The sequence below is a fragment of the Drosophila gunungcola genome, chromosome 3R (assembly GCF_025200985.1).
Source record: "Drosophila gunungcola strain Sukarami chromosome 3R, Dgunungcola_SK_2, whole genome shotgun sequence".
Taxonomy (NCBI): domain Eukaryota; kingdom Metazoa; phylum Arthropoda; class Insecta; order Diptera; family Drosophilidae; genus Drosophila; species Drosophila gunungcola.
Window position 1 is genome coordinate 23,108,689 of NC_069139.1, and position 26,784 is coordinate 23,135,472.

The window sequence follows — 26,784 nt, forward strand, 5'->3', positions numbered from 1 at the left end:
GCCGCTCAGTTAGTAAATCAGACAGATACGCACTCGGCGGGCAGGCAACTTCATTAACAGCCTCTCGGCCAGGCCGTTTAAAAAGTAGAAATAAACTATTATTTATGATTATTGTGAGAATTTCACAATGGCATGCGAGAATTTATTGTTAATGCTCTGTAGCTCTACTCGCCACTCTGTCGTGCTTTGAGTATGCTGTCTGATTATTTGTAATTTCTGGGAGTTGCAGCACAGTGGTTGTATTTTGTGCATATTATTATATATTTTCATGTTACAAAGTCGCAGAAATTCTGATTGGGGCTTATAAAATGGAAGCTTCAAGTGGCAGTCAATTAGCAAAATGGTGTTAGATTTCATCAAAGAAATTCAGCATTTGAGGTCAATTATAATAAGACTTTTTATAGACTAACAATAATATGTTAAACAAATTTTTACTAGTGCTTGTAAAATATACTTTTACCATGTAAGAACATATTTATGGCAATGTTTAATATTTTATTTCAAACAAAATTAGTTATAAAATCACATATTACGAGGCAGTTTGAATTCTCTCTATGGTCTCTTTACGTTAATTTTGGACAAATTTTTTTTAGTTAACTTAAAAAAGTTTCCAACAAATAATAATAATATTTTTAAGAGAATTGACTAAGATTTGATTACCATTCATTTAATTGTGTAAATTTTAAAACTAGAAAAAACAGATACTCACCATAATAACTTTTTGTTTGATATTTGACAATTGGGATCCACTGTACATCGCGTTGTAAACAAACTACTGCCAAAACAACAACACCTTGAAGACGGCAATGACAACTGAGACATCAACTTTGATGTTTCCTGGCTTTACATATTCCGCTTAATTTGGTTGTTTTTTCTTAGTCGCCGTAAAAACTCAGCTTTCTTTCTTGGCTGATTGTTTGTATATCTTGTTGCACTTTTGCAGTATGAAATCGCAATTAAAATAGCATTTTGACGGCAACATAAATTCCTTGATTTGCAGCCATGCACTTTCCTCGTTTTGTTAGCAAAGCAAATGCAACTTTCTTCTTGCTCTAATGTCAGAAAGCAAAAACACTTTCAGACTGTTTAATCTTCTTTTAATTTGCAAACAACAATATCGTGAAGCACCATAACAACATTATCGAAAGTGTGCTTTCCGACTTCCTTGCAATTCCACCCCCACCCGTTTTCAAATAACTAAACATTTGTATTTTATAATTCATTCATAAAAATTTTTTATTGTTTTTTTCATATTTTTTCTTTTGCATTTTTTGTTTGTTCGTTTTTTTGTGGCTTTTTTGTTTGCTTCGTTTTTTTAATTCATTTTTTTAATTACTAAAAAATTTCATAAAATTGTTTAGACTAAATCGTAAGTACAACACTAAATTACAATTGTATGCAAGTAACTACTATTTTTATGGGTTTTCATTTTTTATTTTCTTCTGGTATAAATATGTGTGTGTTTAGGGTCTTATTAACTTTTTACAATTTTCTCTCGAGTTTCTCTAATTTTTTTGTTTCCTTTTTCGGTTTTACATTTGCAATAAAAATATAAATTACTAAAAACGACTATTTAAAAATTAGATATTTATAAAAAATATATGTGTGTGGCTATAGGCTGTAAAAGCTTATATCCCGTATGAGCGCAGTTTACAGGATCGGAAAACTTTATGTACAAAATTGGATGAGAGAGCTGCGATAGCAAACGTATAAAAATATATACTGTGTAGGATTTATCAGATAAGTTGCTGCACAGTTTGTTTTTAGCACTTTTACAACTAGTTTTCATTTCTTTACACTAACGAGGAACCATTTGCAATTTAACTGTAGTTTTGTTGATTTAATTTTGACATTTTGGAATTTCGCAAACAGTTTTTGCGTCTTTCGTGCTGCACATTGTCTGGTTGTCTTCGGTTTTGAGATCAAAATTAAATTGTATAAACCTTTTTTGCATTAATAACAAAAAATAATAATAATAAGACTATTTGGAGACTTTGAAAAAACACGAATTTTCATTTGTTTGTGTTTGTATATTTTGTTTTGTATATTTCATTAACTTTTGCTTAGCTTTTGTTTCTATTTTGTTTTTTTTTTTAAATTTTTGTTTTGTTCCAATTCAGTTTTTGTGTTTTCATGAAATTTGTTTGCTTTTCAACTTACAATTTATAAATTCAATACATTTCGTTTACAGTTAGGAGCTAACTACAAATATTATTGACTTCATCGCTGATAAATGCTCCAAATCGGAATAGGCCGAAAAATAATATAGGGTTTGTAGATGGACAAAATTAAAAAATAAAGATTAAAATAATAAGATTAAAAATCGAAAAAAAATAATTGGTTGGTAGGGTAAATTAGAAGTACTTAAAATAGAATCACTAAATGTTTTGCTTGTCTTCGCATGTTTGTTTGTGTGGGGTCTTTTTAAATTAACATTAAGCTAGAGTCGAGTTAAGTTTAGGTTTCTCTTCGTTCGCTACATTTACATATACATAGTTAGAAACTAAATAGTCGAGATAGTGTCAATTTATGTAGTTTTTTTGTGTGGCTTTTCATCTTTTTCTCTTATCCATGTCGTATATCGATGTGACCTATGAGTACTATATACAAATCGCCCGATCCGACCGACTGCCTTGCATAGAAAAGCAGCCCCGTTTCGGGCGGCGTCAATGAGGAGGTTTCTTTTCAATCGTTTTAGCATTAGTTTACACTTACGCGTAGGCTACGGCTACCATTAATATTTACAATTTATTCCGAACTAAGTGAAAAATAGATTAAATTGAAGCAGATTTTTCAGTAACATGCAAAACGTCAAAACTTGTGCAGAGTCGTCTCTCTGACTCTGTCGTCCAGTGGTTCTTAGTCTTGGTCTAAATTCTAGCAAGCAATTGGTCAAGTGATTTTTCTTTTCAGGGGTTTTGGGGGTGTCAAAAACAAAAAGGTTTTTTAATTTTGAATGTTTGTCTTTATGGTATACAACTTTAGGCTTTGGTCAGTCCATTGGAATAATTATGGTTGCAAAAACTGTGTTCCGTTTGCAGTGTCGATCGAGTAACTTGTTTGTTTTTTTTTTTTTTAATAATTTTCAATATTTTAAAATTTGTATTCAAACTTTATGATTTCCAAAGTTATAATTCCTAAGATTGCGTTCTATAAAATTTATAAAAAATGTTCCAGCTGGAAACAATGATATCTCGAACGATCGAAACGGCTAGGTCACAGTTATGCTAATTACTATACAAAATTTTTAAGGGAGTTTACGAGTTTTTGCCTGTTACAGATTTTTTCATTTTTTCGTGACGACTAAACTGCTTCAATCAACAACAACAACATTTTGGCGTCTCTCTCACATTTCGAACCCAACCCAGTCTTTTCTTTGTGTATGTGTGTGTGTGTGTGCTGTTAGCTCCATACGGATTTCTCCGGATTTGCCTGGAGCCCGTCCGGATTTTTGGAGTTACATGTGCGGAGTGCCGCAGACCACGGACCGCTGCTGTTGCGCCGCCCCCGCTCCGCTGCCCGCTGCCGAGGCGGCGGCCATCAGCTGGGATGAACAGGCTCCCGCCACGCCCGCTGCCGCCAACGAGGGCCAACGCTGGCTGCAGTAGGAGCCCTCGCCCAGCACGGAGATCCTCTTGCCCTCCGCCGCGCCCGGTGCTCCCCCCGTCGCTCCCTTGGAGGAGCTGCCTGCCGGCGAACTGCGGTGCATGAGCGTGGGATCGGTGTTGAGTTGCTTCTGCGACTTGGCCCTCTGAAGCGGAGCCACACAAAAGTCTGAGTTGGCATTGTTGTTATCGGCCACCGAGGACACATATCCGCCGTACATTAGGCACTCGTCGGCCGCTGCTGCCGCCGCTGCTGCTGCCGCAGCCGAGGCGCAAATGTTGTTGACCGACTTGTCCCAGGTGTTTTTGATGATGTTCGGGTTGCCGCCGTCGAAGGTCAGGCCGCTGTTGCTGCCGGTCTTGCCGCCCAGTGAGGCCGAGGCCAATGCCACGCCCACAGCGCTGCCGTTGTGATGCATTGTGGCCACCGCATTCTGCTCGTTCTGCTTCCTGGCCTCCGCATCGTCCTTCTCCTGGGCACGCTTGCGCTTCCGCTTCATGCAGAACACCACACAGGCCGCTATCACCGCCACCAGGGGCATGGCCACTGAGAAAACAGCAATCAGCACGACCTGGGCATTGGTCAAGCCATCGGCTCTGGCCTGCGTCGTGGCTCCATATTGGTGGGCAGTCACCGAGTCGTAGGACTCCTCGTCGCACTGTTTGCCCCTGAAGCCATTGGCGCACACGCATTCGAAGGAGTTGACACGGTTCATGCAGGTGCCGCCATTGTGACACGGCCCACTGCTGCACTCATCGATGTCCACGGAGCAGTCCTTGCCAGTGAATCCCGCCCGACAGGTGCACTGGTAATCGTTGTTCAGATTCAAACAGGTTCCGCCATTGGCACACGGCCGGATGAGGCATAAATCCACTTTGCTACTGCAGTGAGTGCCATGGAATCCGGGAACACATTGGCAGCGATACTGGTTGACCATATCGATGCAGGTGCCTCCGTTCTCGCACTGATGACCCAGACAATCGTCAATGTTGGTCTCGCACTTGGTGCCCGAAAAGCCCGCCGGGCACATACACTTTCCGTTCGGCTGACAGCTTCCACCGTTTATGCAGGGATTCGGGTTGCAGTTGTCCAGCTGGAGTTCGCAGGTGGGTCCGCTGTAGCCAATGGGGCACTCGCACTGGTAGCCCTGACTTTTGCTACCCAAACCGGGACGAACGTTGCGGCAGATGCCCTGGTGGCAGGGCTTGTCCGTACAGGTGAGAACTTTCTCCTCGCACATCTTGCCGCTCCAGCCGCTGGAACAGTGGCACTTGTAGCCCGTTTTCGTCGGCGGCTCATCGATGCAGGTACCACCATTCTGGCAGGGATTGACATCGGCATCGCAGGAGTAAATCTCAGTTTCGCAATCATCGCCACTGAATCCGGGGGCGCATTTGCAGGTGTACAATCCTTCGCCGGTGTTGAAACAGGTACCGCCATTCTTGCAGGGTCGGTGGTTGGTGCAGTAGTTCAGATCCTGGTTGCAGTACAAGCCACCCCATCCTTCGTTGCAGATGCAGGTCCAGGGTTTGTTGCAAGTGCCATGGATGCAGTTCGGTTCCAAGACGCACTCGTTGCACAAAGCTCCCTTCCAGCCCAGTTGGCAACTGTAAAAAAAGAGAGAAAGGTAAAAAGGGGTGATTAGTGTGACTGTAGGTTGATAGATACAAGAAATAACGGTGTCATTGCTAGTGTGACCATGCCTATGATTGAGTTATTCTCATTTTTTTTACCTTATAGATTATTTATATGGCTTATAATCTTATAGCAAGTTCGAATAAATTGGGTATCGCTCTTTTTATTTCTTTACCAGAGGTCTCAAAGAAATCCACAAACACACTTAAACATCTTTGGCTCGGTTTATTGAAGCGCCGCGAGCGCTGGTTTACTTTTGACTTTTAAATGCGAGCGAGCAGGAGGGAAATGGAAGGCTGGTGCTCCATCACCTGTTCCACGCATCTCTGCATCCCGCTCCCTCCCCCACGTACACTTGTTTGCATGCCACGCTTGATTGCAGTGGAAAAAGAGGCAGAGGATGGGCAAGAAAAGAGCAAGGCAGATGCAGAGACCCAGGGAAAGGAAGATGGCTTGTCAACTTGAAAAAGTCTCGTTCGCAATTGAAATAAAACGAATGTCTCTGCAAGAAGTCATATCCGCACACTTGAAAATGAAGAAGAGAAAGAGTGAAAGAGCTGAGAGGGAGTCACAAAATTTTTGCATTTCTCACGATCATAAATTGATTTCAAGCCCAAAAAGAAAAAAGTGTTTCCTCTGCAACAAATAAAGCATGCACGCACGCACATGCACGCATTGCCAAATGCAAGTGTGGCCAACTGTGAGGCAAAAAAGCCTTCACCCACAAATATTTCAATAGTTAATAATTCAAGCCAAGACAGCTAACCTGTTGAAACTGGGGGCGGAGTGGGTGGAAGCGATGGAGTTGGAGAGACAAGTAACAGACAAAACGGACAAACAGACAGACTGGGAGACAAGTAGTAATTGATATGCGTCAGCCAGTGTGTACACAAAGAAATGTCAAAAAAGCAGCAGTCGCGTTGCCAACTAGAAAATGTGTGTTGTATGCGCTTAGAATTATTAAAATATTCCCACCATCAAACAACCTGGCTAAGTGGCACGCATACCCGGGCGTATCTGTGGTTTCCAGCTAACAATTCGATTCACAAAACAGTTCCACCAATCACTTTACTCCACTCCATTCCACACAATGATGTGTTGATTTTGGTGCTCGTTTTTATTTGGCACAATTATCGGCGGACCACAAAATGTTTGATTTCCGCCCGGCCGACAGTGAGAGATTTTTATTGGCCAACATAATGCATAAATAATGAGCGACATCCTCTACTCTCGACGTTGGAAAATCAATTTAGCAGATCGCCGCTAGTGTAGCAAAATTAGCACAACACTATTCAAATAGAAATAATAAAGTAAAGTAAAGTGAAGTGAAGTTATGTAAAAGCATTGGGTCTAGCCATATTGAACTTTATTCCCCTGTGCAGCTGTTTTTTGTTGAAATTGTATGCTGCAAATATCTGCAAATATTTGCCAGCGTCGTCAAAAGTGTTCACTTACACCTTGATGGGCAAAAATGTGGGAAAACTTCGGTACTTGTAATTCAATTTGGTCGCCTGGCTTTTACTTCGCTTCAAAATTGTAATGCAAAACCCCGGCCAAATCAAATGACATCGCGCCGAACCAAAAGAATTTCTGCGGTCGCCGAACGAACAAACCGAGCGAATAAAAACGTGCATTAAAATCCAAGCAAAAACAACAACAAAATAATAAAAATAAAATAAAATAAAATAAAAGAGCAGCAAAGTGTTTTCTGCCCTTTTCGCAAAGCTCACGGTAGCAGTCAAACATTCAGCATTACATTGAAAAGGTGTGCCCCATCATGATAGTTGTTGCTGTTTTTCTTCTTGTTTTTGCTGGGTGGGCAGGCAAAAATCAAAAGCAAAAAAAAAATACAAAAAAGCAAACAACAAACAACAAACACAAACAAATAAAACGTGCAAACACAAGGAGGACAAGAATCATCATTAAATTGAAGGCGAAATAACCCGTTAGTTGCAGTTAGCAACAGTTGGCTCTATGCAATACATGGTCCTCTCAGTTTCTAAGGATTTTACACAATAATTTAATTGTTAGAAAAATGTAAATATTCTGAACAAACAATATTGATTTAGCAATCTAATTTTAACTATCCATTTTCTGATGTGTTACAGATATGCTAGCATTGGTTAAGAAAGGCCTAATCAAATAAATACGATCAAATAAAATACTTACACGCATTGATTGGGTTTGTCGCAGTGTCCATGCTCACAGCCTTTGGCGCATTTGGCTGCAAATAAAAAAGACAGTGAAAATTTAAATATAAATTAATTAAAATGTAAACAATACGGGCGGCGGCACTTTCCCAAAAACTTAAATGGCTTTGAAATGGACTCCCCACCTGTCCGAATTAGAGTTCGACACAAACATAAGCCCGGGGGACACCCACTCGACGAGCTGCAACCCACTCACAGACATCGAGATCCATCAAATTGAGGCAATTCCGAAGCAGAAGTGCCGAAAAAACTTTCTTTTTCACGCGTCTGGCAATAAAAAAATATAAAAAAAAATGAGAAATGTCTCTGGGAAATGAAACAAAAGCCGCGCGCTAAACAATAGAAAAACGTTTAAAACGTTTTAGCACAGACTAAAATTGAAAGAAAAAGAAAAACTATAAAAAATGAATCATGGCCAGTGGCTCTCAAACTCTTTGGCGATCGATCGGCAGTGTGTGAGTGTTTGAAGCCAAGCAGGAATAACTTGTTTCTAAGGCCAAAAAGGAAACACACAAAATGAAATAATCCCATGGCCAGGAGAAGAAGCAGCAGTCGTAGCAGTTGTAGCCTGAGCAGCTGAGGCGGAGGCCGTGGCCCAAAACAGAAAACAGATTCCCAAGCTCAAAAGGTTCGACGAAAACTTCGATTGGAAGCTGGGCTGGAGTTGGAGTCGGAGTCGGAGTTGGGATCTCTCCGAAGAATGTGGCAAACATGTTTCGGCCGGCGAGAGAAGCAGCAGGCAGAAGGCAGGAAGTTGGGGAGTTGCCACAAGGGCCTAGAGAAGGGGTAAAAGTCGTGAACAAAACTAAAAAAGGCAATGCCAAAAGGAGCCCAGAACGTGGAAGGAGCCGCTCAAGCTGCCGCTGCCACTGCCACTGCCACTGCCGCTGCCGCCGCTGATGATGATGCTCCTCTTTAAACCGACTGAGTTTCATTCAGAAGCAAGCGTCTGCGACGGCAGCGGCAGCGGCAGGAAAATTGCTAGAAAATCACAAAAACGTGTTCTGAACGGAGGGGAGGGGTGCCGGAGGGGGAATGCGAGCACAGCCCCCCTTTAATATATATAGAGAAAAGCGTAATATTGGCAATTGCCAATGATTTTTATTACCATCGCCGGCAGACAACGGAGGCTGGCTTGAAATAGATTTTCCAGAAAGTGAAAAAGAAGTTCACACGCCCCAGGCCAGAAATAATCCGCGCTAATCGAATTATACATATATATCGCTTCTTCCGCTTACTTTCACTTATGGCCACGGTTCTCAAAGCTCATCAAAAGTATCTCGCAGATGCATCATTTTAGCACCCACTGGCCAACCATCCGGCCAGCTGCCTGCCATTCACGAACTTTAGCCAAAATAGCTTATTTCCTTGAAATTAACTTCATTCATATACGTACGCACTTGGCCGAAAAACAAAGAGGGATGTAAAAAAAAAAAAACCTTCAAGACCTTTTGGGCCAATTTACTCTGTTTCTCGTATGTTTTTTTTTGTTTTTGCAGCCTGCACGTTTGGGCTTTTTATTTGCTGCTGCTCCTGCTGCTTCTGCTGCTGGAAAATAATTTTCGCACATGTGTGCGAGTGTGTGCCTTAATTTAAGCTCATTTCTGCGCATTTAAGTTGAAAATAAAATATAGCAAGCAGGAGCAGCTGCCTCTTCCGCTGGCAACTTGCTAAACCGGCAGCAGGACACAAAAATTATCTGCCCCGAAAAAAAAGGCAGCGCAGAAACACAAAAAAAAAAAAAAAACAAAAGGTAAGGGACGGGCGGAGAAGAGAAGAGCAGTAAAGAAGGAGAAGAATCGAACCGAACCGAAGCCCGTCTTCAGGAGACTACGACATTTAAGGTGTAATCAGACGTTGCCACAACAGCCCTAAAGGAAGTTTGTTCTTGGGTCGACGTCGACTCTTCTTCTCGGGTCCTCAGAAATGCTCGGCATGCAGACGATGAACCAAGGCAAACCAACCCAAACCCGAACCCAAACCCAAACTCAAGCCTTGATCATCTGTATATGTGCGAGTGGACCCCTTACGCAGACACAGATACACCACCGATACAGATACACCGGCACCACACCTTTTTGGTCCAAAAACCCGGGCCCTTGCACTTGGCGTGGGAAGATTTTTGTATGCCCTGCTCCTCATCATCAAGATCATCATCATTCCCATCATCATCATTGTCGGTCTGGTATGGTGTGTGTTGTGTTGTGTTGTGGTGTGTCTGCTCTGATTCACAGTTGAAAATGTTGGTAAGGCAAAGGTAGCTAAACAGCGACTACCAACTAACTACAAAGGGCTGCCCGAATTTCTGCTCTCGGCAGTTCGTTAGACGTTTTGTTCTTCCAATGACAAATGACTTTTCCCCAAAATCTTGCATTTTGTTTTTCGTTTCCCGAACTTCATTGATTTTTAATTTATTTGTTTGACTTTGATTTCTTGTTCCCCCCACTTGATATCCATTTTGTGTATTCAAATTTTGTAGTTTCGTTTTTTTGTCAACTCATCGCACCGTACGCATTCGAAAATAATTATACTTTAATTCGTTGGGGCAGCAGCAGCAGCATCAGCAGCAGCAGTTCTTTTTGGGCATTGTGTACAATCATCTCATTTGATTTGACAAGCAAGTGATTTTCAATAATAATGAGAGCTGGCAGGCCAAATACAAAAAAAAAATATACTTGAGTTTTGAGCCACTTGAATCGGGAGATCGAGCCAAGTGCTTTCGGCGTAAAAGAATGCGTAGAGTGGTGGATGGAGGCTATTGATCCGTGTGGATATCTAAGGCCGAGATTCAAAGTATCTTTGTATCTTTGGCTTAAGCTTTTGTGAATGTTTCAACAAATCACAAAGTAATCGTATGGCAAAAAGCTATTTGTAATTTATAAAAGCAAAAGTTAGTTTCCAACTAAAAGGAAACATTCTAGTTAAATCAAAGTTTCAGTTCTTCTATTGTTTATGTTTGCAAATACCCCTCGGTTACAAGTACCCATCAACATTTAACCTCATATCGAAAATCACCACCCACATAGTATTATTTAAAAACCATTTTCTACTTACGTATGTGACAGTAATCGCCCTGCCATCCGGTCAAACAGATAATTTCGCCCGTCTCCGAGCAAGTGGAGTGTCCGAACGAATCGTCGCGCGGCCGGCAGAACTTGGCACAGCCGGATCCGTAGTAGTTGGCATCGCAGGTGACACGGAAATCGTACTCCAGCGACGTGTACTGCGACTCCGACTTGTTCGTCTTCCACTCGGAGGACACCTCCAGTACCTGCTGCACCAACAGTCGCTGGATGAGGAGATCTGCAAGTAGAGAGAGAGGAGATCGGGACCACGATAAGTGTGTGAGAACAAGTTGAGCCCGCCGATAGACTAATGAAGATTAATTGGGTTAAAGATGATCCGATGAGATGGCGCTCGAGGCAAAAAAAAACCTCTGTTTGGAATGCAGCAAATGGGAAATAGAAAAACCAAAAATCGAAATCGAACGAAGCGAAGCGAAGCGAGGAAACTTGAAAACCCCCAAAATGCAATTGCTTGTCACAGAGTCAAGTGCTCAAACCGAGGTATGCAGTTTGGTTAGGGTACGGACTACGCCGGAGTAATACTTGGTATGGTATTTTGCGATGAGAGAGGCAAACTGGCAGACAGACACGGGGCATGGCTAAAATACACCAACAACAACAACCTCAACAGCCACAACAACAACAACAACAACAAAATAAGTAAAGAAAAAATAAAAGAAAAAGAAGGCAGCAGGCAGCAGGCAGCAGGCAGACCGCCAGCCAAGCTCGTCGAAGCATTTTTCAGCTGTTCGCCGACCGGTCTCGACTTTGGGATGGCTGGCAAGGCAACTCGTTTGTGTGCGTCGCGTATCTACAGGCACACATTTACACAGATGCAGATACTGGCACCGATGCAGATACAGATACATGTGCAGCCACATTATGCCATGGTCTATAAAGTAAATTGCAGGTGCATGACTATTCGAACTGCAGGCAAGCTAAGCCAAGCTAAGCCAAAGCTAAGCCACAGTCAAGTTTTCTGCTAGTAAATCTCCTTTGTAAATACAATGGTACAAAGCAATAATAATCTAACGAAATGACAGACAAGAACAAAACAAAACAAAACAATAGAATTAATTAGCCTGGTGAAAAGTGTATTTGGAATAGTGAAAGTAAAACGGAGAGCGTATAAACAAGTTCAAATTTTCCGCATTTCCAATCTACCACTATTGAGCAACCGACAAAAATATTTGCCCAAATATATCAAACCATATTGTCAAAGCTATATATTACACGGGCACACATATGGAGCGAGTCCATTGACAAGCAGCCTAACTGGTTGGCCAATAAAAATATTAAATAAAAAATTCGGCAACTCCAAAAACTCACTAATTAATTACCAAAAATATGCACAACTCAAATGCGGCAACAAGAATTCTTAGCCAGTTGCCCGATCCGCCAGCAGTAAGCTGTTGTGTGTTGGCAATTGCATTTTTTGGCCAAGCTTCACCTGCCGACGACGAACGGGGCCGACAACATGGAAAAGCATTCAATGCAAAAATCGCACCAACCGACAACATTCCCAAAAACAAAAACAAAAAACAAAAAAACAACAAAAAATTGAATTGTACTTTGTGTGGTTTTATTTACATTTGCAACACCGACACACACGCTCGCTCACTAGTGCGATAAAGCCCATAGGATTTGTGGCATGACAGGTTATTAGACAAGCCGGCAAGAGACGCACAATTTTTGGCCAGTTTGGCCAGTTTGGAAAAACGTGCAATAAAATATATGAGGCAAATTTTTTGTGAAAATATTTACGCAAAGCTGCATTTTCATAATTATCTGTGGAAAAGCGGCGTGTGACAACTTTCGCAATGGCAGGAAAAAAGTGACTGACAATCGCGGAAATGTAAGGATTTTCGAAAATTAGCTATGTGGGAATTTCTCTAGAGAGGTAAACTGTCAAGAAAAAAAAAAAAACAAATTTTTAAGGTATTTAGCGTAAGGAGAAATAATGAAAATCCTATTTGACACACAAATTGGATTATTTGGAAAACCGCTTTGTCAACCCATTTGCTGCGCTCAACAAATGAGTGAAATTTGTGTGCAACAAATTTGCAACAAGAAATCCAAACTTGACTCTGACTCCCGATCCCCCTAAATCCTCTCCCCACCCATTTTATTTGCAGCACAGCATCCGCCTCCCCAAGTAACGCTGACTTGGACTTGAGGAATTTTTTTCGAAAATACCATTTTATCAAGACACACGACGACAACAAAAACGAAAACAACACAACAACGACAAGTTTCTCTGGCAGACAGACAGACAGACAGACAGACAGAAAGACAGAAAGACAGAAAAGATCGAAGGAAGCCAAGTCGAAAAGAGAAGTTGGGCTCTTGTTGCCGGGCTGCCGCTTCTTGATCCAATGAGTTAAAATTAAAAGATAAGCATTTTAACAACATCGAACCAGGAGAGCAGCGGTCGCAACGTGCAACTAACAACTTTGGCATTGGCAGAGATTAATTGGTAGGTAGGGATAGGTGAGGAAACCGAAGAGGCCGCCACAGTCCGGCGAAAATCTTGAGAGCCGTGAGTTGAAAGATTTCTGAACGCATCAAGAGGCCAGAGAATCACCTTGCAATGCCTTTCGTACACAGTACGAAAATTGTCATCGCATAAGGAGATATTATGGAAAAATACCAAAATTAACAAATTTTATTAGTGCTTCATTAGTTAAATTTAAGTATTCGTAGGACATGTTAAATGCCCAATTTGAATACATTAACATCAAGTTAATAATGTCATTTTTGCACAGTGCCGAACTGGGATTCAGATTCTTTTTGCCCAGCAGGTCCGGTTCCTTTGGCTGTTGGCCGCTTTGCTGGCCTCAGGCTCTGGGCTCAAAAACCTGGCGAAAAGGTCGCCATGTGCGTTGCCCCTCACCCCGCCTCCTCCTTTATGTAATTTATGTTAAATGAATATAACAAAAAAGAGCTAAACTCGTTGGCAAAATGCTGCGGCGTAAACTTGCTATGCAAGTCCAAGTATGCGGGAGATCGTCATTCAGCGCACCAAAAGAAAAAGGAGGAAAAAACAGTGTTGCATACTTTTAAATAATGAAATTAATCCTTGACAGGCGGCGAGACTAGGAAATCTCGGTGTGCAGAAATTGAAATTGCAATTGCTGGGGAGTTGGGAGTTGGGAGTTGACGGGGTGGTGGAGAGGCTATACTTGTACCGATAAAGATCTATTAGCCTGGGACCGCCTCGGAAATTAGCCTGTAGCCAAGGCGGCACAGCGGGAAGTCGGAGAAGCCGAGTGAAAATCGGTTAAGGAGCTCCAAGCAAAACAATTAAAATTCCTTCAAGGAATAGGCCAAGCTAAATATAGAAAAAATCGAAAAAGGGAAAAAGGGCGAGCTGAAGAAAAAGGGCGAGACGAAAAACAAAGAGAACAACATGCTAGAAATTTCTATGAAAACTCCATAAATCTCGAGCCAAAAGAAAGTGCAGGTAGCTAAGCCCCAAGCAGGTAGCATCTCCTCCTTGGCTCTTTCATCAAATTGTGTGGGAAAATCGTCCACAAAAAAGTGTTTTTAATAAATCGAGTTGAGGAATTTGTTTTGTTCAAGAAAGAAAAATCTGGTTGCTTTGTCAAGGACAGCGCTGGCTAGATCCTTGTGTGGTCCTTATCGCTGAAAGACAATCAGTTACTACACAGCAGATCCATGTAGCATTGTTTCCAAGATGAATTACACACGATCTCTGCGATCTCGAATCGAGATCCCGATCGAGACAATCGGAATCGCCTTGGACTAGCGTTTAGTTCGTGAGCTCGGGCTTAATTGCATTTTAAGCAAATGAGGGATGGGCAAACCTCAACTTCGAGCACACTTCCGTTCAAACAGGCAGACAAGACAACAAAAGGCGACAAAGTCTGGCCCTCGATTATCCCCCGTGTGTGCTGGTTGGTTATTTAAAACCACTCAATACCCCGGAAATCTTACACTGAGCGAAGAGCAAAAGCTTGGTATCAAGTTGCAGGTCTTTGCGATCGCTCCTCACTTTTTTGACAGCTTTCGATCACAGGAAGCAGGATGAGCTCATCATAACTTTTCGCAATGTTTCAAGGAAGTAATTAAACGGCCTGAAATGTATTTTTCATATAGGTACATATAATATCTTTTACTTACTGTTGGTGCGGGCATTGCCGCTGTTGTTCGTATCGTGCCAGGCCTCGACGATCAGCGAGAATGTGCCCTGTAAATCGGAAAAGAAAAGGAAATGGTTAAAGAAAGTTCAAATCTAAACGGGAAATGACAGGCACTAATGCCTAATGCACTTATCAAAACCGAATCGGCTATAACTAATTTTGAGCTAATGGGAAGCTCCGCCGCCCCCACAGTGAGCGCTCATTATAAAGAGATTATGACAGGCGGCTAAGCAAGTTGGCCGCCCACACGAAAACCCCGAAAACACCACCGCCCCCTTAGGCCACCGAAATCTAATGCAATGCGAATGCATTTCAAATGCAAATCGGCAAAATGCAACTTCGAATGCAACTGCCAGGCAGCGCCCTCAATTCACACTTGATTTCGAATGCAGCGCTGCTGGAAAAACTGGCAGAGATGACACAAAATCCGATTCCGAATCTGAATCCGAAGCAAGGCGAAAACCAGCCGATGGAAACTTTTGCAGAGGTGTCCGCAGCGGTTTTCCATGGGCGTAGCAGTTTTGGATTGCGTAGAGCTCCGATCTCCGCACTATGAGCTCCCAACTGAAAACTCCGAACTTCGAGTTTCGATTCGATTCGCGTTGCATGGCATGTAAATGACTAATTTTTCGACCAACTTTCGATTTTGCGTGGGCATGGCTGCCTGCCAAGCGGAGATGTAGAATTAATTTGGTTGATAAGCCAGAGTTGCCGATTGATTGCATAACGATTGCATTGCCATTTGGTGTGTGTCAGACATTGAAATTGCACTATTCGCGGATCTCTTCTATTTGTCGCTGCGAATAAACGTAAAATTTATATGGGCACGACAGGAAGCAAATCAGACATAGATGATCGGCTTTACCAGCGGCGCACAATGGGAAATGAGCAGGAAAGGTAATAACAAACGAATGGTTAAAATGAAATGAAGCGCTGCGATGGTTTATTGGTTTTATTGTGCAGAGAAATAAAGTTTTCAACAGCGGCTACGTGATTGCTGGTCGTCTGCATAAAATTTCCCATTGTGGGAAATTTGTATAGGGCCAATTTTATGTGGCTTATGTCGGGGATTTAAAGTTGGGTGCGAAGAGAACTTTTTCTATATCAATTTCTGTCAGGTAAATTATTATTATTTATTTCAAGGGTAAACAATTTTCGTTTTAGCTATCTAGTGCCCAATTTTTGACCTAAAGGGAAATACTTATTTTTCACCTTAAAAGTCTTCCCTTAGTATGCACGTAAAGTATATAAGTTGCGAGTACCTATAGACAATCGTGCGCACTGGCGTATGCCAGAATCCAAAAATAAATGAGGCAACATGCATCAGCGGCCGCTTAGTGAATATCGCGTGCGTCGGTGCTGTATATCAACGTCAATATCCAGCATATAGCATATAGCATACAGCATAGGGATCTGGATAGGGTGAAGTGCACTGCGGCAGGGCTCGAAGGCCCGGGAGTAGGAGTGGTAGCCAGACACGTAGCAACAGCCACAGGGGGACTGACTCTCAGAAGACACAGCCAGAAGACACAAGACACAAGCCACAACACAAGACCGTCTGACGGGGGACAAAAGTAGCAAAGTTCAATACGAACAAGAGGCGCATGAATGCTGCCTGCCATCGCTTCACTATTTTTAGTCGCTGGGGGCGGGCGGAAAAAGGGGAGTGGCAGGGCAGGGCAGGGCAGGGCAGGGCAGGGCTGACAACCCCCCCAATGCAACATCAGTTGCTATATCTTCTGGCGTGTCGTCAGGCATGCGTGGCTCGTCTTTCGTTGTTTTAATTAAGTGCAACATTAAATTAGTTGATGCAGCAGCAGAAGCGGCAGCAGACAGAGTCAAACTATAATTAAATTTATAGTTTGACCTAGAAATATTTTGGAGTTTAAAGTGCGCGGAAACAGACCGAAATAAAGACTAGAATGTGTTAGAAGCCTAAATAGAAAACTAATTTTAGAGAGCAAAACAAAGAACTGAAATTCGTGTTCCACTAAAAATAAAATTATCTAAATTAAAGTTATGTACCAAAATAAAAGGTAGAATTGTCTAGATAAACTAAAAATACAACGCTTCAAGCATATGTTTTTTTTATATATAGTAGAAAATATTTAAATTAGCCCTTAGTTGAACAATTTGGCGCGTGCTTTTCGAGACTCTCCGTTTTAACTTAATTATGGTAGCCCACAGTTCGCTAATTGTTTATTTATGCTTGCCCGCAGTTTAACCGCTAAAAATGTATGCAGCTTACACATTTCTCGTGCCAAACATCTTTCGCTACCTGGGTCCGGTGGTAATAGCCCTGCCCCCTCCATACTTTCCTCCCCCTTTTCGGACCATGACTTTGCACACTTGAGATACATGTGTGTAATGATAATAATAGTGACGCTGCACATGCGCACAGCTCTGAACAATTAGGAAGTAAAATGTCTACGCAAAGAGAAATAGCAAAACATATTATACGGAAAGGGGGATCGAGATAGAGAAAAACACTTATTAGGGGGAGAGAGGTAAAAAAAACACCCCTTAAACTGCGGGCGCACTGACACAAAAATACGTTACAAACTCCAGTTATTGCTGGCATAAAAATACCTTGAAGCTTGAGTAACTTCTTCGTTTCTAGGGTGGACCCATCATCATCTAGAGCGAGTGTGGTAGAGCCTCTTGTCGTAATAATAATTAAGAAATGCACTGCATACCCAGCCGAGCCACAACCGCGATATACATATTTTTCTTGGCCAGTCGAGCTGAACAGAATAAAGACGAGCGTCTGTGGCGGTATTTCAAAATTTCAACAATTTATTGAGTACACGTGCGCTTTAAAGAGAGACACGAAAAAAAGAGGGTAAAAGTCCTAAAATATAAATCTCCAAAAGGGTGACTTCTTTGGAACGTTGAACAACCGAGCAGAAGCTTTAAACTAGTTAAAGTTATTGGATTTATTTTTGAAAAACTATGCCTCATAGAAACAAATACTATGCTTATAAATTGCAAACTCTTTTGAGTAACAGAAAGTTTGACTTTGGGAAATACGATTGTTTATGTGCATGTCTCCCGAGAATTCAAAACTGGAAAGTGTAGGGCAAAAAGTAACGGCAAGTTCGTGAGCCAGGGGTGGTTATAACCCAGCGATCTGGAAATTGTCGCTCGCCAGTTCGTATAGTATATGGTATCGCATGGGATCGGATCGCTGGTGGTGGTGCTGAATTTGGTGGTGACGGTGATATGGTGGTGGTGCGCCGTGGTGCGGTTCGCGCACGCGTTTTCAGCGCATTTTTAATAGTCGACAGATGTTTGGTGCGGCGTGTGCGCCACAGCCAACAACCCTCGACAAGGACGCTCGGCGGAAATAAACGCGGCAGCCGGGGAGTTCTCTCGCGGGAGCGATCAGGGGCTATAAAAAGCCCAAACAAATTAGCAAAGATGCCGCACGAATAAGTTTTCAGGCGAAAAACTACGCAACGCAAGGAAGACAACTTGGAAATTTTTATTGACTGACTGAATGAGTGACTGGCGTCGTCGCAGGGCAAATCTAAATATAAAAGCCATCCGCACAGGCCATTTGCAGCCACAGTGACAGCGAAAAGTGTTCGGCACAGTGTTTTGATCCCTTAATTTTACAGCATTTCTATGGGGCAATAAATCTGGAGTTTCTAAACATATTTATGTTTTTGGAAAACATAATAAGTACTGATTAGGTAGTAGGATTAGATGTTATGCATTCAAATACGCCATTTATATTTTCTACTTGTTTACTTACCGGCCATGAGAACTGGAAGGGGAACTGGATGGGGTTCGTGAATCCCTTGTTCTGGAAGCGCTGGGCGTCGGTCAGGTTGACCGAGTTCTCGCCCAGAATGGGCGTGACCACGTCCCCGTAGGTGCACGGCGAGGTGGTGTCGATGGTGGCCTGGTAGTGCTTCAGGCAGACGCGAAACCGCGTCTTGCAGCTGCCGAGGCACTTTCCCGTCGCCGAGTCCGACTCCCCACTGCAGCAGCGGCCCTCGTTGTCCCGCCCGTGATCGTTGCTGAAGTACTTCAGTCGCAACTCAAAGTTGCCGGAACTGTGAACCTGCAACGGATGCAACAAGGGGGTATTTTATTAGTCAAATCAAATTAAAAAGCAATTCATTAAGGCACTGAAAAAGAGGGACAAAAATCGGAGAACAAAGAATGCAGCTCCCAACAAGACGATAAATCTTTCAGCATGGTATTTGAACAAAAAACTGAAATTGCAGAGGAATTTCAGCGGCAACAGCAGCAGCAGCAGCCGCAGCAGCAGAGACCCATGCAAAGGACAAAACGAAAACAGGCTTATGAAATATTAAGCGAGAACCGAAACCGAACCGAAAAAGCCCGGCCACATGACAAATGCTCAGCAAGCGGTCGTTTTCTTCAGACCGCTTCGTTTCGGTCCGATTCGGTTTGCAATAAATTCCACTTGGCTTGCCCGTCTTGGCCTGGGCTTTCTGCTCGACTTTCGTTTTGAAGCGCCGACAATATTTGCATATTTGGATTTGCAAATTTGTTTGATAGCCGTCGTCCCATAAATTTCTCAATTAATTTGATGCCGTTGAGCGAGGTGTGAGGGAAATTAGCTAAATGGGTCAAGCATGTGTTCGAAAGTGTCGTTTGGTCGATTTAATTGATTTTTTAATATTTACCATGTTGGGAAAATGTTAATTTGCAGTGATAAAAATTGTCACGCTTGAAATGACCATATATAATATTTTGTATAGGACACTTTTATAGTTAAGTTGGGTTCATAAAAATGTTTGTGTTTGGCATAGTTAAATTTAGTTGGGTTCCATCTTATAACATGTTAAATATAACTTCGTTTAAAACATCTCTGAGTGGGAAATTCGAAGGGAAATTGCCATTACACCTCGATTTGGACTTGGCACTTAAAACTTAATTATGACTTCATCATCTGGGCCCATAAATGGGCGAAACAAGCGACCAATGCCCAAAAATAGGCGCACTGCGGAGTTATTGCTCCGTTTTCTATAACTGTTCGGCAATTAACATTTCAGCCACAACAAGTGAAGCTTGTTAAAACGACAATTTAATTGTTAACAAGACATGAGCACAGCAGTGAGTCGCCGTCTCTCTTTCTCACTTATTTATTGTCGAGTGCTCCACATGTGGCTTGGGAAGTTTTGTGGGTTTTCCTCTTCGCTTTTGTAGGAACACGGGTGTTTAATTGCTCAATTAAGCAGAAGTGCGGTCCAGAGATGCTGTGTCGAATCACACAGGTGTAATCCCGGTCGGAAAACTGAGCTAAAGCTGGCGCTAACATTGTTCAAAGGCTTTTCCAATTGTAATTGTAAGGGAATTAAGAGCGAAAGAGAGGACAAACCAAATGAATGTAAGCGCCGAAACGAAAGACTTAGGCAACGAACGCGGGTACAAAGCAACCAGAAAAACAAAAAGAAAAAATTAATAAGATGTAATGAATAATTTAATGATATTTAAGTACATATATGCATTTAAATTTGGTGTGTACAATCTGTCTAATTGTTGTTCTGAAACATGCTAGTATAATAATAAAATATTTAAATTATATTTTAAGAACTCGTTATGTAAAATAAATTGAATTTAAACAGTAAATAGGTAAACTTCTGTTTAGTCTGTCTTTTTCTCCGTGTATGTATTAATAAGCAGCCAACAAAAACAAAACGGACGCAAAAGAGCAGCACAAAAAACACAACACAACAATAAAAAAAATTAAATAAAAGAAGCAGCAGCAACAGGCAGCGACGTCGACGTCAGAGAAAAACGATGAAAAAATGTACAAGTAAAACCGAATTGTTTCCCACGGCATACGATTTTGCCGGTCAACATTGATGGTTAAAACGAGGAAAAGAGACAGGGAGACAGCTAGGGAGCGCGGAGAGCGAGAGAGCAGCAGCAAAAGGTGTAAGCGAATAAAAGCCAGGTGAAGAAGAGCAGTGCATGCAGCCATATTGAAAGATCGCCAACAGAGAGAGGGAAGCGAAGCCCCAAAGCTATAACAGTTTAACAGAGAGAGGGAGAGCGGTAGTTGTTGTTGTCAGCTGAGCGCAAAAAGAGATAAAACGTGACTTAAAAGTGAATTGGAGTCGCGTGTTTGTTAGTGTGTGTGTGTGTGCAAGCTTACAAGCTGCAGCTGCTCCAAAAAGAGAGAGGGAAAGAGTGTGCGAGAGTGGCTCTCCCAGAGCAAAAACTTGTTTTCAACGGCGCTTTGAAGAAGAGCATAAATATGCGCAAAAAAAAACAAGAATAAGAAGCAGGCAAAAAGAATTAATAGACAATCAAGCCAAACGATGCGTCTGAATTAATAAAAGAAATATAAAAAAGAATATAAAGAAAGGAGAGAAAAAACCATTGAGCGGAAGGAAGGTTAGAAAGGTGGATGGCGGGGGCGGGGCTGTGTCGTGGCCAATGGAAAGCCAAAATAAACTAAACTACAAAAAAATGAGATAAACAAAACACGCACACAAACAAAGGCGCAGCAGTTGACACAATATGTACAAACAAAAAACAACAGCAAGCAAATCAATTTGCATAACACCGAACAAACATTCACACACACTTTAAAGATGGTGGGAACAAAAACAAAACAAAACAAAAAGTGCAATCGTTAAAACCACAATAGTTTTGTCCAGCATTTGACACCAATTTTGGTTATAGTTTCTCACACTATTTTAAGGTCCGTCAAACTATGCAGTTAATATTATAACGCTTTTAAGGAAAATAATACATAAATGAAAAAGGCGAAATTATAAAAATCTTTGTGAAAAACAAAGAGCAATAAAATAAAGAATCAAAACATTTAACTTAATATAAACTAAACACCAGAACTCTGAATTAATTTAGTTATTTAATAAATTTAAATCATGTGTTAAATGCTTCTTCTCAACTCTTCTGAAATTTCCTCGAAGTAAATCTTCTACGTTGAAAATTCAGTTACAACTTGCACAATCCGCCTCATAACTTTGGCACATGTACACTTGTAATGGTTCTTTTTCCGTTTTTTATTTGCCTTCGCCTTCAACTATGAACTCCAAGCTCCACTACGCCTGAAGACCCGAAAGATACAAAAAATGTAAAAGGGGGGCCACGAAGGGGGGCTCCCCAGGTGGAACTTGAAAGTTGGAACTGCCAACCTCTCAGGTGGGAGACAGACACTTGTTAAAGTGTTAGAAAATAGTGCGTTGCATTGTTTACCTTTTGCTTGAGCCATTCTTTGTCTCTGTTGCTTTTCTTTCTTTTAACTGGGCACTACTCCTATTTTTACTGCGATCACTCAGGCTTGAAGCGACTAGTTAGTTAGTTCTTCGTTTCCTTCTTGCGATTTCCACGTCAACTTGCCTTGACTGACAGACAGTTGTTGTACAAAAAAAAAAAAAACAAGAAAAAATAACACAAGGGGACATAAAAATGTATGAAAGCACGCATTTTTATTATAATTTTCCCTGGCTTTTCTTCGACTTTCCTACAGGTGTTTGCTTTGATGCCCCTACTCTGCACGTTGTTTATTAATCATTTAAATTCATCATCATAATCAACCGTTAACAACGGGCTTGGGAAACAGTTACAAGCGCAAGTGAATCATCGCATTGTGTGGGAGTCGTCTTCCTCTTTGGCTTCTAAATTGCAATTAATTATGTTATATGGAGAATGAGTAGAGCAGAGAAGACTACGAGAGCTCCCCCACGAGTCTTCGTCTTCGTATTCATTCATTCATTCATTTCCATTCCTTCGGCGCTCAATGTTAATATGAAAATTGCATAAATGCAAAACCCAAAGGCAATGCGAGCACGGTTATTTGATAGTTAAATTGAAATTTAAACGCAGCATGTGACATGAAAGGGTCGAGAAATTGTGAGAATATAATTCATTATAGAATAAGGAGAAAATTGAATTAAATTGCATTTGCTAATGGCGGTCTAATTGCCCGAGATATTATTTTAAATGGCAAATTAAACAATTTCACCTATAATTTCAGTCGGAAATGAGTCAGAGCTTAAACAATCTTTAGGAACAGATGCTTCCATATATGGGGAAAACATTTTCAGCTGGTCGCTGTCTTAAGACCCCAGGAGGTTGGCGTCGAGACACTTTTTTGGAACGTTGTTAAAATTAGCGACTAAATAAAAGACTGGAAAAAAGAAGCTGGTCGAGGAGTGGAGGTAAAGCACGCAACGTGCCAAAGTTGGGTAAAAATAATGAGAAGTACGGAGAGTGGGGGAGGTTAAGAGCACATGCAATGTGCACAGTAAATATGTGGGTAATACTATCGATAAGAAAACATTAAAAAGACTAAACAGAAACTTTTTAAAAACTGGAAAAAGATTTTAAAGAACCTCTCCTTTTTTTTAATTTAATAACACATTAAACTAAATTGCTTTAAAACAAATCAGTGAACTATGTTGTTGATAAAAATCAACGTCATATATACCCTTATTTATGAAGATTTCGTACAAGAAAAAAAGGGTATATCTTTCTTATTTTTTTTTTTGTATATTATTTTTATCCGTGTAACCGGGGGATGCTGGCGTTAAAGATCAATGAAAGCATGGCAGAAAAGAATCGCAAGGAGGAGAGACGAGAAGCGAAGCAAGTGGGGCTGCGCATGTGTCGCCGTTGACCTACGCAGAGCGTAAAGTAAACCGAAAAAATCGCATGTAAAAAGCGCATGCAAAGCGGGGAGAAAGAGGAGGAGATGACAGCGACAACGGCAGATGTTGCCCAGCATCATCAACTTTTTAACATCGGCTTGTACTGTTGCACAAAAGCCGCATATTGAAATCGAGCAGTTTTATAATTTTTTGCTGCTGCTCAAGAGGCTTACGCCGTTGGTGGTAAATTTTGATGTTGAGGCATACTTTGATTATCTCTGCTTTTACACAGAAAAAAAGCTAAGCGTAATAATTAAAACCCAGACTTCGATGTTTAAATAGTAATGATAATTTTTATTTTCAATGATTTTAATCAAGCATTGTTAACAATTCATGCTGTTTTGTTTCTTTTATCATTTTGAACTGTTTGTTATAAAATGAACATGGAGTTATGACTACAAAAGGAATTAAATGTAAGCTAAGGAACACCAAAACGAATTCATTATTTCAAAACGTCCCGCGAGTTTTTGCTGACATATTTCTAAAGTCTATTTGAATGATATTTGATATTTTCCTCTGTGTATTAGTATTCAACAATTTTTTGGGGATGGACCTGTTTTTCCATTGGCCTCGCCTCGTCTGTTTTTCAAACTAGTTTTCATCTACGGAGTATATTCCGAAAAGGGTGATCCGATCCACAGTTTCCACCCCTAAAAGCCAACCCGCTTAAAATACCAGCTCAGCTGTTTCGACCCAAAAAGATCTCAAATTACAAGCGTTTGAGAACTGAATTAACGTCCGAAGTAGGATTCTAGCAAGAGTGGTTTCAAAATTTATTTTTTAGATAAAATTAAAACCACCCACCAATCTAAAGAATTTTAAAAAATATTAATCGACCTGACAACCCTAAGCCTTTAATTGCTCTTCCCTTCTTGGCCACAAACACATGCGCGCACACCACGGCAGCTGCAAAATTCAGCGGTAAGTGCACGCATGCGCGGAAAAAAAAGGAACTTGGAAAAGCGCCGAAACACACAGCTTGTTGGAAGGAAAATGTGGGTTTTTCCTGGGACTTTAACTCACCTGCACGATGACTGTGAAGCAAATGAATGCCGTTAATAAACATTTAATCCAATGCATGTTTATTGCTGTTTTTGATGCTGGTATTTTGGATTGAGTGTCGCTTTTAGTGTAATAATCCACGGGCTGTGTGTGTGTGTGTGTGCGGCAACTACTCAAATTGTTTATTGTATTTATTGTGTATTTTTTGGTTACTTATCGCACATGGTTTTGCAATTCGCTTTAAGCATTTTCGATGTTTTGTTGTTGTCGCAAGCTACACGTGCACGCGCCACATTTTTTGTTGTAATTTCCTCGAGTGTGTTTATTTTTAAGTGTCGCGAATTTTAAGCTTTTCGCGAACTTCGCGTGTCTTCTCCTTTTCACGCACAGAAGCGCAAAAGGGAAAAGCGAGAGGAGAACTAACGGTGCTGCGATTCTTGCGTTTTATTTGGCGGAAACACTATGTATATTATTCTCTTGGAAGATCATTTATTTATTTCTTGGTTCTGGCACTTTTTAATTTCAATTTTAGCTGAGAACTGCCAAGATTCTTAAGAAACTATTGCATTGGCAGTTCGCGTCACACACTGAATGGTTTAGTCGCGAATCGAGTCGGGGACTTGTGTTTTTCAATATGCTCAGTGGCTGCTTCGGGAGCTGCCGTTCTTGAGTTATTTGCGCGGCCGAGTTGAAAAACTTAATGCCGTTAACGTCCAAAACCGAACCCAAGTCCCCTATAGTTTTACCTCCTCGGAAAGTACTAAAATATACCGTGCTCACTTCGCGCTCTCCGGGGCTCTCTCGTGCGCTCTCCCTCTCTGCCGCGCTAGCTGCATCTCGCTCTGTTGCACGGAGCGCGTGTTGCACTTCTTGCTCTCGCGCTCTCTCAAATCCGACTCTCGCTCTCTTGCTGCTCTGCGGAAGCGAGACGCACTATGCTGCTGACTTGCTCTAACCTACGTAGTTGGTGGCGCAGCTGCTTTGGAGAACGGGTTTCGTGGCCAAAATTAGTGCATTTCCGCGGGCAGATGGAACAAATGTTGCTGCAGCATTGTTGCAAAGAAATGTTGCAAGCAAATAGTAAACATTTATTGTTTTATTTAACAATTGTTTAAATTATTGTAATCATTTTAAGAGCAAACTCTACTTGAGTAGTCAGTGTTTCAGAGCCAAGGCTATTGGAACAGAAAAAATACTATTGAAAAAAATAATAGAACTAGTTATGGACAACTCACTTTTATTTTTTATGTATTTCACTATCCTTTTAACAGTTAAATAAACATATTTTAATAGAAAATACATAGTTCGTATGACTTGTTTATGATAAATTTTTTTATGTAGCTAAAGTATTTTTTGTATAGATAAGCTGTAAAAAATCTTTTAACTTTCTTTCTTTATTTGGCATTCAGATCTTTTGTGATAAAAAAATTAAACAAAAATTTGTAGTTTCAGTGAGTTACTACATATACTTTTTCTTAGGTATGGGGGTTAGTTTCTTTAGCAAAAATCAATGATAAGCCACAGGCAGCTCGCCTTTTTATATTCTCTAATTTGCATATCAAAAGAGTTTTTTTTATTAAATATTTTGGCGCTCAAATGTTTAACGAACCGTTGGTTGTTCAGGGTCCAGGGTATCAAACAAAGGTTAAAAACTTCCTATATTAAAAATTTGTTAATTTTATAATTACGAAAAATACTGAAAACAGCAGCCGCGAAAAAAAAGTATTCGAAGCTAAATAATGCATTTTTTAAATGAATTTCATTCGGATTCGACGATTCTTCCTGGCGGCTAGAATGGTTTGCACTCGTCAAATGTCTCTATTAGAAATCTGCACCGCATCGATCGGTCCAGAAGTACACCAGCCACGGTTTTCTAAAAGAAATTAGATTTCGATGCAAACCGAGACTCTACAGGAAAGCTTACTTATCGTTCCAGTAGATTAAATGTATTCCAGATCTAAAGTATATATCTGATACAAAACCTTTAATAAAATCTGTGGCGGTTTCTTATCTGAACTTTTATTAATAATTAGCCCAATCACCTTCCGAAAAGAACAAGATTAATTTGATTCGCTTACTTGGCCAAACATTGTAAATCACTTGATAACAGCAGTTCATTGAAAACACCTGATAAATGGGCCAACAAGGCAAAGGGCTAAGAAGAACATGACCAGAACTCTCATCGCCCGAAATAAAGTTGTTGAAATTTGTACAATAAAAATCGGTCTTCATTAATTTGCATCGAACCGAGGAACATTTGCATATGCATGAGAGCAGGAGGAAGACCCAGAAAACGAAACCAATCAAGTCAACACCCAATTTTACAAGGAATTGCGGCGGAGCCAGACCCAAAATTTCTCCCGCCAGACTTTCAAGTGTCCGCCGTCGATCCTTGGCGAATACAGTGGAGCTCCCTTAACATCAACCAGAATTTAAACATAGA

At 41.1% G+C, this 26,784-nt stretch overlaps 2 protein-coding genes across 2 annotated transcripts in view; both read right to left on the reverse strand.

The window, feature by feature from the left end:
* Positions 1–26,784, reverse strand: part of LOC128251615 (uncharacterized) — a 118,137-nt gene that overhangs the window by 35,657 nt on the left and 55,696 nt on the right. The window lies entirely within an intron of this gene.
* LOC128266834 (neurogenic locus protein delta) lies at positions 2,080–25,051 on the reverse strand. The gene is made up of 6 exons (XM_053003638.1): positions 24,363–25,051; positions 18,437–18,748; positions 14,660–14,726; positions 10,506–10,754; positions 7,411–7,465; positions 2,080–5,213 (listed from the first exon to the last, which is right to left on the reverse strand). Exons 1-6 carry the CDS (start codon positions 24,417–24,419, stop codon positions 3,458–3,460), a joined length of 2,496 nt encoding a protein of 831 aa, XP_052859598.1. The 5' UTR covers positions 24,420–25,051; the 3' UTR covers positions 2,080–3,457.